Source organism: Telopea speciosissima, chromosome 2 (assembly GCF_018873765.1).
Source record: "Telopea speciosissima isolate NSW1024214 ecotype Mountain lineage chromosome 2, Tspe_v1, whole genome shotgun sequence".
NCBI classification, from domain to species: Eukaryota; Viridiplantae; Streptophyta; class Magnoliopsida; order Proteales; family Proteaceae; genus Telopea; species Telopea speciosissima.
Genome location: NC_057917.1, coordinates 24,070,085 through 24,084,572, shown reverse-complemented (window position 1 = coordinate 24,084,572; position 14,488 = coordinate 24,070,085). Strand labels below are relative to the sequence as shown.

General features: G+C 38.7%; 1 protein-coding gene across 2 annotated transcripts; it reads right to left on the bottom strand.

The window, feature by feature from the left end:
• Positions 1 to 1,292: 1,292 nt before the first annotated feature.
• LOC122652902 (rho GTPase-activating protein 5-like) lies at positions 1,293 to 9,648 on the bottom strand. 2 transcript variants are annotated; one of them, XM_043846786.1, is made up of 6 exons: positions 9,155 to 9,648; positions 8,902 to 9,124; positions 4,824 to 4,944; positions 4,560 to 4,679; positions 2,876 to 3,106; positions 1,293 to 2,133 (listed from the first exon to the last, which is right to left on the bottom strand). In XM_043846786.1, the coding sequence occupies exons 1-6, from the start codon at positions 9,372 to 9,374 to the stop codon at positions 1,516 to 1,518; spliced, it is 1,533 nt and encodes a 510-aa protein (XP_043702721.1). In that variant the 5' UTR covers positions 9,375 to 9,648; the 3' UTR covers positions 1,293 to 1,515. The 2 variants fall into 2 exon arrangements, with proteins under 2 accessions (XP_043702721.1, XP_043702720.1); XM_043846785.1 differs by having other exon boundaries at positions 8,902 to 9,648.
• Positions 9,649 to 14,488: the final 4,840 nt, after the last annotated feature.

Genomic DNA, 14,488 nt, shown 5'->3' with positions numbered 1-14,488 from the left:
AAAAACATTGAGTCTCATCATAATAAAACCATCACGTTTCAAATAAATCATCATGCTTTAAATACATATACTTTGAAAATATTAAATCAAATCATAAGGCAAAACCATCATGCAAAGCATCATAATAGACCATATTTTAAAACATCATGCATAGCATTCAAATCATGAGTTTCTCATAAAACAGTACATCATGAAGGTCTATACAAAATAATAACTAAAGGAATTGTGTAGTCTCACTCACTTAGATGTTGCTCCAAATATCGATTATGTTAACGTTCAAAGTAAATCAAACTCAGCTACCTATTTCTTTTTAAAATTCTGCTTCTTCACCTATTAAAAGTGCACTAGGATTGGGCACTACGATTCAAGTCAAATACTTTGGAGAGAGAGTCATAGACTCTCACAAGGAGTTAGGGACCACAATTAGTCCCCCACATATAAAAGAGACGCCTAGGGGAGAGAGCCATGCATGTCTAAGCTTGGCTCCCCTCCCCCTGGCCGAACTCTCCTGTCTCTCTCTCTCTCTCTCTCTTGTATCTTCTTGCTCTCTTGTGTCTTCTTGCTCTCTAGCTTTTCAGAGTTAGGGTACTTTGTTGAAACCATGGTAGTTTTTTAAGGTTGTGAAGAGATTTTTGCATTGACTTGGAGAACCTACGTTGCACCAAGAAAGGTTCAAGGACATCCTTCTCTGTGTGCTCGACTGCTCGTTGGAGGAAGAACCATCATTAGGAAAAGGGGTGACACTTGAGGCTCTTCAGATTAACAAATCTAACTAACTTCTTTATGGTTAATCTTGTATAGTTTAGTTCTCATGGGATGCAAATCTAACTAACTCACTATTTTGTATTCCTCCCAACAACAAATACCTCATTTTTCTGACAAAACCGTTTTCTTTGGGAAATTGAAACCCTAGTCCATTTTAATTTTCCGGCATTAAAATGGAGATCTGAACCTGAGAGTTTGAAGCCTCTCCCGCTTCCTACAAGCTGGAAGGGTCGTTATCTTTTCAGCATCTTTCTACCTGTGGATAGGCATCACCACTCATAGCAATCAGGTTCGTAGATTATTGATGATGATGATTTGGGGTGCAAGATGCAACCACTTGGCTTGTCTCAGCCTCCCATCAGCTGTAGTCCTCAAAACTCACGACAGGGTACAAGGTAATATCCACTAACCTTTTGATCCTCTCCCAACTAGTAATTGGCTCCCAGTGTTTTCCCTTGATAAGAGTCTCTCCATGCAAATAGATTAAGGACGCTGAGAGATAGAAACACAACGCTCCTCCATTAGTGAATGATATCAGGAAAACATTTCATTTGACTTTCACATATGGACAGTAGTTTCAGCGGACTGATAAAATGTTAGTGTGGGGATGGCATGGAAGTGCCATACATGATGAGATCAGAAATATGTTAAGAAACTACACCAAAAAACATATAAAACATAAATAAACAATACATCCAAAATCAAACTCAAATCAATCCCAACAGTTGAGCCCCAATATGAAAGACACTTTCATCGCCAGGCTTCAACCCGTTCTGTCATTGAGTTTATGCAGCTGACAATGGGGATGCCCTTTGACTTCTCAACTGTTCCTGCTACTCGAACCACCGTCGGCTCATTCAACTTACTGGGACCTTTTCTGAAATTTGAAGCAATTGATTCAACAGTTTTGTTCTTACAAGCATTTGCTTGCAACCGAGCCTTTAGATTATTAAATTCACCCGTCTCTCGTTTATTTGTCAATTCATGTTGGCCTGGAACCTCACAGCTGCAATCAACAGAAGACCCATTTAAGTTTCCATCTGGAGTAATCTTATTAACAGCTGTTTGAAGTCTACAGAGCCCATCAATGGTCCTTGAATCCTCTTCAGCAGAGTCTGGGGGAGTTTCTAAAACAGGTTCATTGGCAAAAAAGATATTCTCTGTCTCTTCTTTCACCGAGTTTGGGTCCTCCTCCAGGCAGAGCTGTGACGGGCTCTGATGGCCATTCTCATCAGATGGCTCTAGGTGGGAAGCAGAATCTGTCTCCACAACTGAGTCCCCTCTTTCTTTGAGTGTCTTGATGATCAATGTCTTGAGGAAGTTCATCACTTGTACAGCATACATCAATGCAGTCAAAGGATCTACCATCTGCAATAAAAAATGTTACTAATTCATATAGAAACCCAATAAAAGCAGAAAGTAGCTTGCATGGGCCGGAGGAATCATGTGGCATCCACTGACCACATTACATACAATTATTACAGTTCCAATCACAATATAGTTGCTGATAATCCATATAATGGATTTGAAAGATCACTATAACCATCTGGTCAAGTAAATTTTGGGCATAGGATATAAATTAGGTCTCCAGTTACATGATACCCGATCGACATCATATGGCATCGATAATAGTATTAGATGCTGCATATATTTCTGAAGCCATCTCATTTCCCATTCTATATTGCTTTACATGCTAATAATTTTCTTATCTGTTTTGTCAATTGACAGTAAAAGAAAATATATTATAAATAACTTACTGTATAAATAAGTATTACAAGTTTGATTCAATTTGACTAGGATAAAGATTGAGGATTATAGTTAATCTTTCCTTTTCCAAAAAAAAAAGATCACTGTCAATCTTAAAGAGATCTAGAAAGGTTGTATTTATGGATGGGATTCCCATATATATCTCACAAGTACCTCTCCATGTCTGAACATATAACCGTATCTGAGAATCTTAGTGATCAAGTTAAAAGTGAATTAACCTCCTGAATGTGCATATATATATATATATATATATACGTACAAAATTCTCAGTAGGTCATTAAGGTGCAGGTATCTGAATAAACTAGTGCTACTATAATCTAGGAAGTACAAGATCCTCACTCACCTGAGTCATGTTTGGGGCAAAGACTGTTGCAACATTTCGTGCATTCATCTTGTTTTGATGTTCCTCATGGACAACATCGGCCATCAGGTTGACAGCCCAATCCAGCAAAGCAGCTTCTGTTGGGGGAAGGAGCCTGACAAGCTGAGCACATTCCTCTTCAGACTGGCATTGCATCACTTGCTCAGCTGAGAGAGAATCCAGCACCCCAGTTGGAAGTTGTCTAAACCAAGCCTACAAATGCATCAAAACATCACTTTTTTTTTTTCTTTTTGGTAAAGAAAATATCATATTCAATGTTAACTTATCATGCAGGAATCAGCAGATTCAAAATGGAACTCACTGTTCAGATGGAAAAACTCAACTCCTTGTTTCTGCCTTTGTTTCATGTCACATGATAAATGATGATGTTTTCAATCAAATATCATGTGAAGATATGTTCTAGAACTACTACATGAGGTTCTACAAGAGAGAGTTGCTTCAAGTGCCGCAAAAGAACAATGCAGCCAACTAGTGAAAAAGGACTACCAGTGGTGACATTTTTCGGGGGGGAATAAATAATAGATCTGTTGAAACCAAACACAGAAGCATAATGGTGCATAGAGATACAATGAATCACATGATGATACACATGAAAATAAACCTGATCAAAAGATCAACCAAAGAAAGCCCAAACCAATTACAATGGAGAACTTTCACAGACCAATTACAATGGAATAGAATTCCCAAAACAGATTTAAGCTCTAGCAACACCTTGCTTAGCTAACTCATCTGCAACCTCATTAGCACTTCTAGGCTGCCATGTATACTGATTTGAGTAGTTAGTTGACAAATAGGCCTCGTTAAGAAAGCATAAAGCTTAAGGTTCACCCCTCATCTGTCATCCATTGCATAACATTAGATGAATCTGCTTCCACTATAGCTTGAGAAAGCCCTTTACTTAATAACAAGTCTATACCAGTCTTGAGAACCATCAACTGTGCTCTAGTCGAATTTCCTTCCTCTATGCCCTATGGGCCCTAAAAATATATCAAGCACACCTCCACCTGAGAGTCTAACAACTCCTCTACTTGAAGTTCCAGGATTCCCTATAGAACAACCATCTATATTTAGCTTCAGCACTCCATCAGGAGGGTGCTGCCAATGGAGTGTCCTCTTTGATCTTCTTTCCTCAATAAAGAGCAAAGGAGACCAGTGGAGTAGGAGGACAAACTTGAGGATATGAAGTTAGGAACCATCATTAAATGTTGGGCACATGGATAACTGTAGGCCAATTACAAGCACAATTGACGACTATAAACATCTGACTCATCAACTTTCCATAGGACTATTCACCAATAACCATCCAAAACAAAACAATAGATCTTCATACACAGTCCAATTTCGGTTCATATGATCTTCTAGTCAGGTTTCATGAGGCACCATGCTGCATTACAGTAGTCCTAAGCTTGTGCTTATTGTCTCTACAAAGGATACCTTACATTCTCAAGAGAAAGGGACATAACCAAAACAACAAACAGCAGCAGGTACTAGGAATTAATAAACCCAAACACTTAACCGGGACAGTCCACACACATATGTACAGTTATCAAAGTCTTAATTCCAAAATAAGCTTGCAATAAAAAAATTTTAAAACAAAAGGTAGAAAAGCCCCTTGTGATCGAAGTGCTAAACCGCTAATGCCTACCTTAATAAGACCTGCCAAACAGTGGACATCAATCCCATCTGGCACAATTCCCCGGTTCAGTTGGTCTCTAACGTATTCCTCTTGACTGTTCTCTGCAGCAATTCTGAAAATCCCTTCAGCCTACATGTCAGAGTTTAATAGTTCAGCGAAATTTTTAGGGTGATAAAGTTTTTGTTAAAAAAAATCAAAACAGCATGAAAAAGGAGGTGGATGGGATACCCATCATAAGGGGAAGAGAAAAGAGAAACAACTAAAATGTTGTACCTGCAGACCTCCCTGAGCATACAAGCGTCTTTGCATCAGCAGAAGTATTGTTGGCACACTGTTCCCTCTAGAATCAAAAGACATCTGCATAGATTCTGTGGAAACTCCAAAAACATTTTGACTACACAAAAAAGGAAATCAAAGTCAAAAGGTGTCATATAAGGCAACAACATTTACATTTTTATATCAGTTGTGCACATGCCTATGTCATATTATGGGTTGCATCACATTATAGATTTAAAACCACCAACAAAAGCAAGTTACAATCTGAGGTATCTTGACTCCAGGGTACAAATAAGCATTGCAAAATTAAGCAACAAGGACAAATTTTAGGAAGTTTTTTTAAACATAATAACTACTGGGCAGAATCTTAACAGAATCTTCTAAGTTGAATATAACTTGGACCATTGCTATATTGGCCAACTTACATAGAAAAACCAAGATATATATCCAAAATGACAACCATTAGTAACACAAGCCAACGAATTCCCACAAACATGCTGTAAGGCAAGGAATGTTCTACATATACTACAACTTATGATGAAAGATGAATATAAATATTACTGTATCTACAAAAGCCACAAAGGATACGGTTAAATCAGGTCATTTAAGATAGCGGTAGCTCTGTATCTTGAACGCATGGCTCAACATATTCAGGATGGAAATTACACATAACTTTCCTGTATAAATGAGAATCCATAACTTTGTTTTCACTTTTCTTTCCTTACAAGAGTGGTATTTTTTACTGTCTTCGGTACGTAGTATGCACAAAGAGAAGGCGCAAATGATTAGATTTATCTACGTTCTTCGTTTTTTTTTTCCTTCCAACAGTAATCCACCTTCATTTCTGTGACATTGTATCTGACATTTTCCAGAGACACTGTAATATATGAATGACACACGTGCTGTGCTGTTGGAGACTTTGAATGATATATAGACAACAACGACCACAGAAATATGAGAATGTAGAAGAGTGAAAGGAAGGGATAGTATTATGATGAAGAAGATGGTCTCTGTAAAGGATGGGATGATTGCATGAAACCCTGCGAATGCTCAACAATTAGATTAATTATGTACCATTTTCTTCTCAGATATGGCACTAGGTTAAGCTAGGAAGGTGAAATCAGCACTTCACATTCACCACCAACATCATCACTATGCAATCCTTACCCCACCTACTTCAGACACCTGTACTAGTGCTGTTCCACCTACTCTCTCTGGAGCTATATCCTCTGTTAGAGGACAATTCCTTACATCCTTTTGGATCATTCAGTTTGCAAGAGATCAATCCTCATCAATACCATCATCAGTGAAAAGAACTTTTTCCCCATCCTAGCCCACCCTCGTGGGATCGCAACCCTTTGTCCTGTCCATTGTAGCACGTGCATTGCCCAGGGTTTGAGGGGCTTCTCTCCATCAAAACAATAAGGCCGTTATAATCATTACTGAACTTGTTGAAGAGTTGAAATATAACCAAGGTATATCTTTTTTATCAGAGATTGAATGATCCCCAATCCCCCATACACAAATGAATGGAACCCCTCTAAATGAAAAGGAAAGAAATATAGCTGAGAACAAGAGCAATTAATCAAGAGGCCAGATGCTAGCTATAAGATCATGGTCAACAGCACTAGCCATCAATTTGTTGAGTCCAAGTCAATAATTATTATGATAAGTTAACTACTAAAACTATTAAAATAATAAGATATGGATACCGACATTAATATATGAAACAGGGAGGCAGCTTGTTCCTGTATGAAATCCAGGTTATATATATAGTCACAAGTATTCAATACCATATGTTCATGCTATATTTTCACTGCTGGCTTCTCAAGCAAAGTAGCTTATGTTGCCAAATTCAACAACCTCCTCCCCCCCCCCCCCCCCTTCCCCAAAAAAACTCTCTTTTTCACGTATGGAAAAATTTTCTAACAACAATAACAACAACTCAGCCTTATCCCAACTAAATGGGGTTAGCTACATGCATCCTTGCCGTCCAATCAGCTCTATTCGAAGTCATACTTGGTACAAGGCCTGAGCTATGCATTTCTTTCCTCACCACTTCTCCTAAGGTCATTTCATGTCTGCCCCTGGCTCTTTTAGTTCCTTCAATCTGAATCAAATCACTCCTCCATACTGGAGCATCCGAAGGCCTCCATTGAACATGGCCATGCCACCTCAAATGACTTTCTCGTAGCTTATCACGTAACGGAGCTATACTCCCAAATTAACTCTAAAATGATCATTCCTTACTTTATCCTTCCTAGTTTTGCCACCCATCTATCTCAACATCCTCATCTCCGCTACACTTAGTTTGGTCACTTTCTATGGACTACCCTTTAGCTTCACGTTGATGCCTATAAGAACCATCTCTTCCAACTGATATTTGTCTTTGAGAAGGATCCAAGCCCCTACTTCACTCAAAATATTGAAGAAGAAATGCAACGGACAACAAAGAATGTATTAATATTAAGTGCCTCCCAATTCAGAAGCTACCTTTAAAATTATGTTTGGAGGCCTTTAAGACAGAATTTTATACATTTGCCAATCTCCACAAGAGAACCAAGCGGAAAAGCCCTAAAATCCAATATACCAAACCATGTGTAAGAACAATTAACACCTTTGAACCTCAAAATGTGTTACCATCCAAATTTATTGGAAAGAAAGATCACACTCAAACAATAGCAGGCTCAAGAAATTTGACTGAATTGCTTCCAAGTACCTAATAATAACTTCACCATATGTGGCAACTCACAAAGTTCAGTCCTGCTTACTGGGAGAAAGAATGAATAGTGAATTATTAAAACAAAAAAAAACGACAGATAATTAATTTCGGATCTAAATTTTGAGCCTACACCAAACAGAGAGGAAAATATCCAGAAGCCCCCACTTCAAACATCATCTCAAAGCATTAAGGGAACCAGGAACAATAAGCATACAAAGTACGACATGAGCCTGATGCACCTGATTTCATGTTTATTAATTATGAGAAAACGGTCTGAAAGCACCAGCTTCCACAAGTCCCAAAAATGGCACAAAAGATAGAATGGTACAAAGCAAATCCCACGAATAGGAACCCTTAAAGCCCCTCCCTCTAAGCAACTAGAGATGGAAGTGAACCTCCACAGTTAAAAAAAAATTTATAAGACACAATTCACCAAGAACCAGCAGAAAATGAACTCCCTTATACACAAACTCACCAAGGCTTTAAGAAATTGGGAAGTTTGATTTTGTTACAGCATAAAAACAGCATAAATATGCTGATCATTGTTCTAACCACGACTCCACAAGACAATTTGTCAATCCAAGCAATCGGAGGACATCAAACTGGGAATATACAAATTACAGTTTGGAGAAGTGTTTCAACTGAAGGAATAATTTACGAATTCCAGCAGAAAATAAGTTCTGCTGTCACTAGCACTGTTAAGGTTAAGATTATGCTGGGTTCTGGGAAAAAGCTTAATCAAGCAGCAGTAGTATAAATTATAAAAAGGTTATTTATTAGGCAAAAAAAATCCAAATTTGTATGGAAAATTCAAGAATTGTTGTCTTTTGACCTTATGATGGATTTAACACTGAGGGCTCCATCATCATTGCAGCAGCTTTTCTTGCTACATTTGACACGTCAAATAAATTTCTTAAATAATGCATTCTTTTCCCTGACAACCGAATAACCAAGAACATATATATGATTTTCAAAGAATTCACAACAATTAGCACTGAATTAACTTTCTTCAGGAATAGGTTATTGATAAAACCACAGCTAAAATCTGGAGGATTTTCTGCATTGATTTTTGAAGCACACAAGACCTTCAACCAAACACGAATAAGCAACGGACGACTAAATAGGACGCACCAACAGCTTAGTTGAATAAGAAAAAAAATTAATAAGGAATAAGAAAACGCTGATGGGCTACATCCCAAACAGGGCAACTCAGCCGCATAAAGCATGAACCAAAAAGAACAAGAAGAAATGAGCTACTTCCCAAAGCCAGAATTGCAGCAAAACATATTGAATAGCCATATATACACCCATCAAACACTATACGCGAGAAAGTGTTTAAGAAGATCAATTGACCTGGCACTGGGAGCCCTTCTGGGAACTTCAGGTTCGAACTCGTCCGGCAAGCCGAGGAACCCATCAAAGCGGTCAAATGTGACATGGGCAACATGGCGCACATTGGTCGGCCATCCGATTTCCATTGAACAAAGCTCCTCCCTCACAGTAGTCCTACAAGCCACCAGGGACTTCCTAAATACAGTGACCAAAAGAGCCAACAGAGACAGTGGATCTCCCTCTTTGTCCCTTTCTCCCCCTCTTCGTTCTTCGTCTTCTTGTTCTTCGTTTGATCTGTAGACTCGGTTAACCTCGCCCTCAACTACAGAAGATGAGGTAGAATTGCTAATAAGAGACTTGGAGCGGGTGTGGGAGCATGAACGAGGACGAGAACGGGAGAGGGTCGACCGTGCGCTATCATTGCGTGTGGGCAAAGATGATAAAGAGCTTGGAGAAGAAGGGAAATGAGAAGGGGAACGGAGTATTTCAGTCATGGCTGGCAATGAAAAGGTCGTCTGAAGGAAAAACCAGTAGAAGGAAAATACTTTAAAAAATTCCAGAAAGGTGGAGTGCGAGGGTTGTTTTAGAGAAATTACAGAGCTGATGAGAATTTGGATTTGAATATTTCAGAAGAGTTGGATTGAAGAGAGGGCATTGGGTGGTGGGACGTGGGAATCATTAACTGATTATTTTTTGGTTTTTTTTCTCTGCTCCGGATTCGGTTTGGAGCTTTGAAGAAGCAAGGGAGAGAGAGAAAGGGAAAAGATATGCTTTTAGCTGGAAATCTTTTGGAAAAATTTATTTTTGATTATTTGGTTATGTTTTAAAATTTAGAGGGAGAGAGTTCGGCAGCGACGGATATGGGTCATGAGTCATGAAGTGCTTCTGTCCTCACAGAGAGGACTTGGATCTTGTGTAGCTGTGGCGGGAGCTGCTTTGTACAGTACCAAAACCCACCCTGGATATAGGGAGAAAGTGGTCATTTCACAAGTGGGGCTCAGGTGGGATCCACCTATAAAATGACTACCTTACCCTTATTTTTCTTGTCATTTAATGGTGCTGCATAGGTGCAGCTCCCGCCACGACGGGATAAGATCCTATTCTTCACAAAGATGCTTTCCATTCCTATAGGGATTTTTTTTTTTTTTTGTAGAATTTATATATGGATTCCTTGTTTTTTTAACTGAGAAACTTTAGTGAGCAGATCGGGTCAGAGAGGAATACTATAACTAGTAAAATAAAAATCTGTTTTCAGTTTAGCGGTTGATCTTACCTAATCTAACGAAAAATAACAAAGATATCTAGGCCACATTACTTCTCGGGTACTCTCCAACGTTGAAGAGAGTAAGAATACGTATAGGTTTGAAGAATAATATGTTCTGTGCTTCACTTGCAAATAATTGTAGTGGGATAAAGAAACAGCAAAAGAAAGGAAAGTTAAAAATAGGTTTGATGAAATTTTATGGAAAATATATATATTTTCCCAGTCATTTTTTCCTACCCAATTATTTTCTATCAAACAAACACATATTTAGAGATTCGATCATGTGTACTTCCTCATCTTTAAGGTGTGTTTTTTGTTTTTTTTTATGGAAAAACAAAAGAGATATTACTAAAGCAAAGGTAGATATACAGTATTCTTGGGTTGAGCATACTTAGCAAGATTCATGGCTATAGCTATACAAAAAGGGTCTCCTTGCTTATCAAATACTATATCTTGGGCTATATCAGAGATATACACTAAATCCTTTATACAATACCAGGGCTAAGAAGATTTAGTTGGAGATGGACGAATATCAGTGATGTGTGGATTGGAGCATCATACTTTTTTAACCTTCAACCCCATGCTAACAGCATGATCTAGGCCTGTTCGAATACCAAAAATTTCAGGTTCCATATCATTAGTAGTACTTATACATCCTGCAGCAAAAAAGGTGAATTTGCCATCTTTCAAAAAGATATAGGACCATCCTACCTGACTTAGTCCAGGTATATGGTATCCTGCATAGCTTAAAACAACAATATTGAGCACATGTAAGGAAAAGGAAGAAGGTACTAATAAATCTTCCACATTACTAACAATTACATCCTGGGATGAAACTGAGGGGGGGGGATAATTTTAAATCCACCAACCATTTACAGATATGTTTCATAATCCACATTGGCTCAGGCTTTCCTGACCCATTGACAACTTTGTTTCTAGTTGCCCAAATAAAGAAGCAAGTAATAATAAAGACACTGAAAAACCAAGTTAACGTCTGTGTATCTAGATGATGATTAAAGTAAAATGCTAGGCAAAAATCTATCAGACTTTCATAAGCCAATGATTCGGTTCTCAGTCTCAGAGGTCCGGCCACCCATATGTGTTTAACCCAATCACAAGATAAGAACAAATGCCAAGAGGATTCGATACAATTTCCACATAGAGCACAGGAAGAATCGATCCGAATCCATTTTGAAAGAGTAGCCCTGATATGGAAGTCCTGCATTTAGCAAACGCCAGAAGAAAAATTTAAATTTTAGATGAATTTTGAGTTTCCAAAAGAAATTCCACCAAGATTTGATGAACACATTGTTAAGACCACAATTAGGAATAATTTCTCTAGCAGCCAGTTTAGTACTGAGGGTACCATTGTTGGCCCTAGTACACCACCATCTATCCTCTGAATTTGACAGATTCATTAATTGAATTCGGGAATAAATAGGTGCAGGTAACAAAGAATTTAGTAAATCAGAATTCTAGTTAGAACCCACTCTGAACCTGTCAATTTTTTCCATGCTTGTAGCAAAAGTAACAGGAGAGATGGGAAAGGTAGAGAGATTACCTGATAGAAAAGGAATCCATTTTTCAGTCCAGAAAAAAGTGGAGTTACGATTTCCTACTTTTCTGATCACCATTTTTTCCAAGGATGGAATAATATGGGAGATACTATTCCAAGTCCAGAAACCTTTTCTCACACGTGTTCTTTGATCAAAGAAAGATAATTTAGGAAAATATTTAGCTTTGAGGACACGAGCCCAAAGCGAAGAAGTCTTTGTGAGCAACCTCCACCTAACTTTATCAGTAAAGCCTTGTTATGGTGTTCAGCCTTACGAAACCCCAGTCCCCCTTTTGATTTGGGGGTGCACATTCTATCCCAGGAAATAAGAGAAAGTTTTTTCTTATCTCCCCCAACGTTGCCCAACCAGAAATTGCGGCAAATGGAATCAATATTGCGATAGGTTTTAAGGGAAAACAAAAAACAATTCATCAAATAAGCAGGGGTAGAGGCCATGGCTGATTGAATTAAAACACTACGCTCAGCATTGAAAGAAAGTTGGATTTCCAAATCGAAAGTTTTCTTTGCATCCGTGACACCACTCCCTCAAGTTCCTTAACTTTGGACTTGCAGTGAAAGAGATTAGTACCCAAATAAATAGAGTCTTTGGACATCTCCTTAATGCCAAGAAGAGAGCTAAGGGTGCTTCTAGCCGCAGTAGGAACATTTCTGCTAAAATGGATCCCACTTTTGGATAGATTAATTTCTTGGCCAGAATGATCAGAAAAAAGATCAAGAATGGCTTTTATTGTCAGAAGATCATCCTGGGTTGCATGGTAGAAGATGAGAACATCATCAGCAAAAGGAGATGAGAGATTTCAGGGGCTGATCTGGAGATTTTAACTCCTTGAAAAAGGTTTAAATCATGATAAGCAGAGAAGAGTCTGGATAAAACTTCCATGGCCACAATGAATAAGTACGGGCTAAGAGGGCAACCTTGGCGAATACCCCTCGAAGCATGAAAAGAGTCAAAGGGGCTGCCATCCAACTTGATGGAAAAAGAGGTAGATGTAATAAGAGAATTAATCAGAGAACCCCATTTTCCCCCAAAGCCCAGGAATTTAAAGATAGAACTGATTAAATTCCATTCAATCTTATCGTAGGCTTTTGATATATCAATTTTGATTGCCACAAATCCCGTCTTACCTTTAGTATGATCCAAAAAATGAAATATTTCCTGTGCAACAATAATATTATCAGTAATCTGTCGACCAGGGATAAAAGCTACTTGGAAAGGAGAAATAAAAGAATGTAAAACACCTTTAAGTCTATTTGCAACAAGTTTGAATTGGAAAGTACTTCATAAGTAACGTTGCAAAGACTAATAGGCCTAAAATCTCCAACATTCGAAGCCGCCTCATTCTTAGGAATAAGGCAAATCAGGGTATGGTTAAGCCCATAAGGAATGAAGCCATTATCAAAGAAGTTCATTGCTAAATTCAATAAGTCAGGGTATACTAGATCCCAGTATTTTTGAATAAAGTATGCTTGGAATCCATCAAAACCAGGGGCTTTAATTGTAAGGCCCAAATGAGAACACTACCTTTTTAACTTCCTCAAGAGTCGGGGGGGGGGAAATAAGGGAGGGGACATCCTGATTAGAGAGAGTCAGAGGAAATAAACACTCAACAAAGCTAGCATCCAAAGGGTTTGAGGAGGTAAACACATTCCTGAGATGTGTAGCAAAGATATGAGCCATAAGTTTGGGTCCTTAACCTTATGTCCCTCCTCATTCCAAATGAAATTGATTTTTCTTTTCCTCAGATTGGTTTTGGCAGCAGAATAATAATAGTTGGTATTTCTATCACCATCTCTGATATAAAAATGTCTTGACTTTTGCCGCCGAAAGGTTTCCTCTGCATAAAAAATCCAACTTACCTTACTGTCAATCAAATGAAGAGGATCCTGATCAGGTACATGGGCATCAAAACAAGAAAGGAAGTTAGAGAAGAATTGATTTTTAAGATTATTGACATGGCCAAAAACATTCTTGTTCCAACTTTTTAAAGAATTGGAGAAGGAAGCAAACTTGGAAAGAATGGAATCTTGGGGAAGTGAGGTGTGATGGATGGAGTACATAGTTTTCTCTTTTTAGGAGTAGGTCCCTCAAAGTGGTCCCCCGAGTAGAGCGTTGTTCGAACGTTTGCAACAGGTTCTGAGAAAGCTAAATTGGAAGCAACACCAATATATGGGTCCACGTCCAAAGGAAGGGGCACCGAAACCGAGATGGCAGAAGCTATTTCCGCAGAGAGAGTAGGGGCATTAGTCTCATTCTTCTCAAAAAGAAGATCCACAGAGAGAGATTCCAGTCTTGGTTCTTCCAAAAACGAAGAAACGAACTCCTCAGCAGTTGAATTGCAAAGTTTGGTGGGAAGTTCCTCAAGATGCAAGGAAGAAATACTTAACTAAGGAACAACAATATTCTGGGCAAAGCATCCAGCGTTCAAGCCCATACCCGAGTCATAACAGCCATTCAAACCAGATAATTCCCAATCCATGTCAGCAGCGACAAAGCCAGATGGAGTACCCGCAATATCAGGCTCCTCCGGAAATTCCGTGATAATAGGATCAGGAGGATCCACATGGAGAGGAACATCCAAGGCTAATAAATTATCACCAACACTACCACCAGGGACCAAATGGTTACGGACTAGGAAGCCGGTGAAGTTCATCAGTAGAGGCAGGGTTAAGGCTTGCTCAAACAATTCCGAACTCAGGTCAGTCCCACTCGAACAAGAAGCACCGGCAAGAGTAGGGCAAGAGTTTACTTCGTGACACAGTCTGCTGCA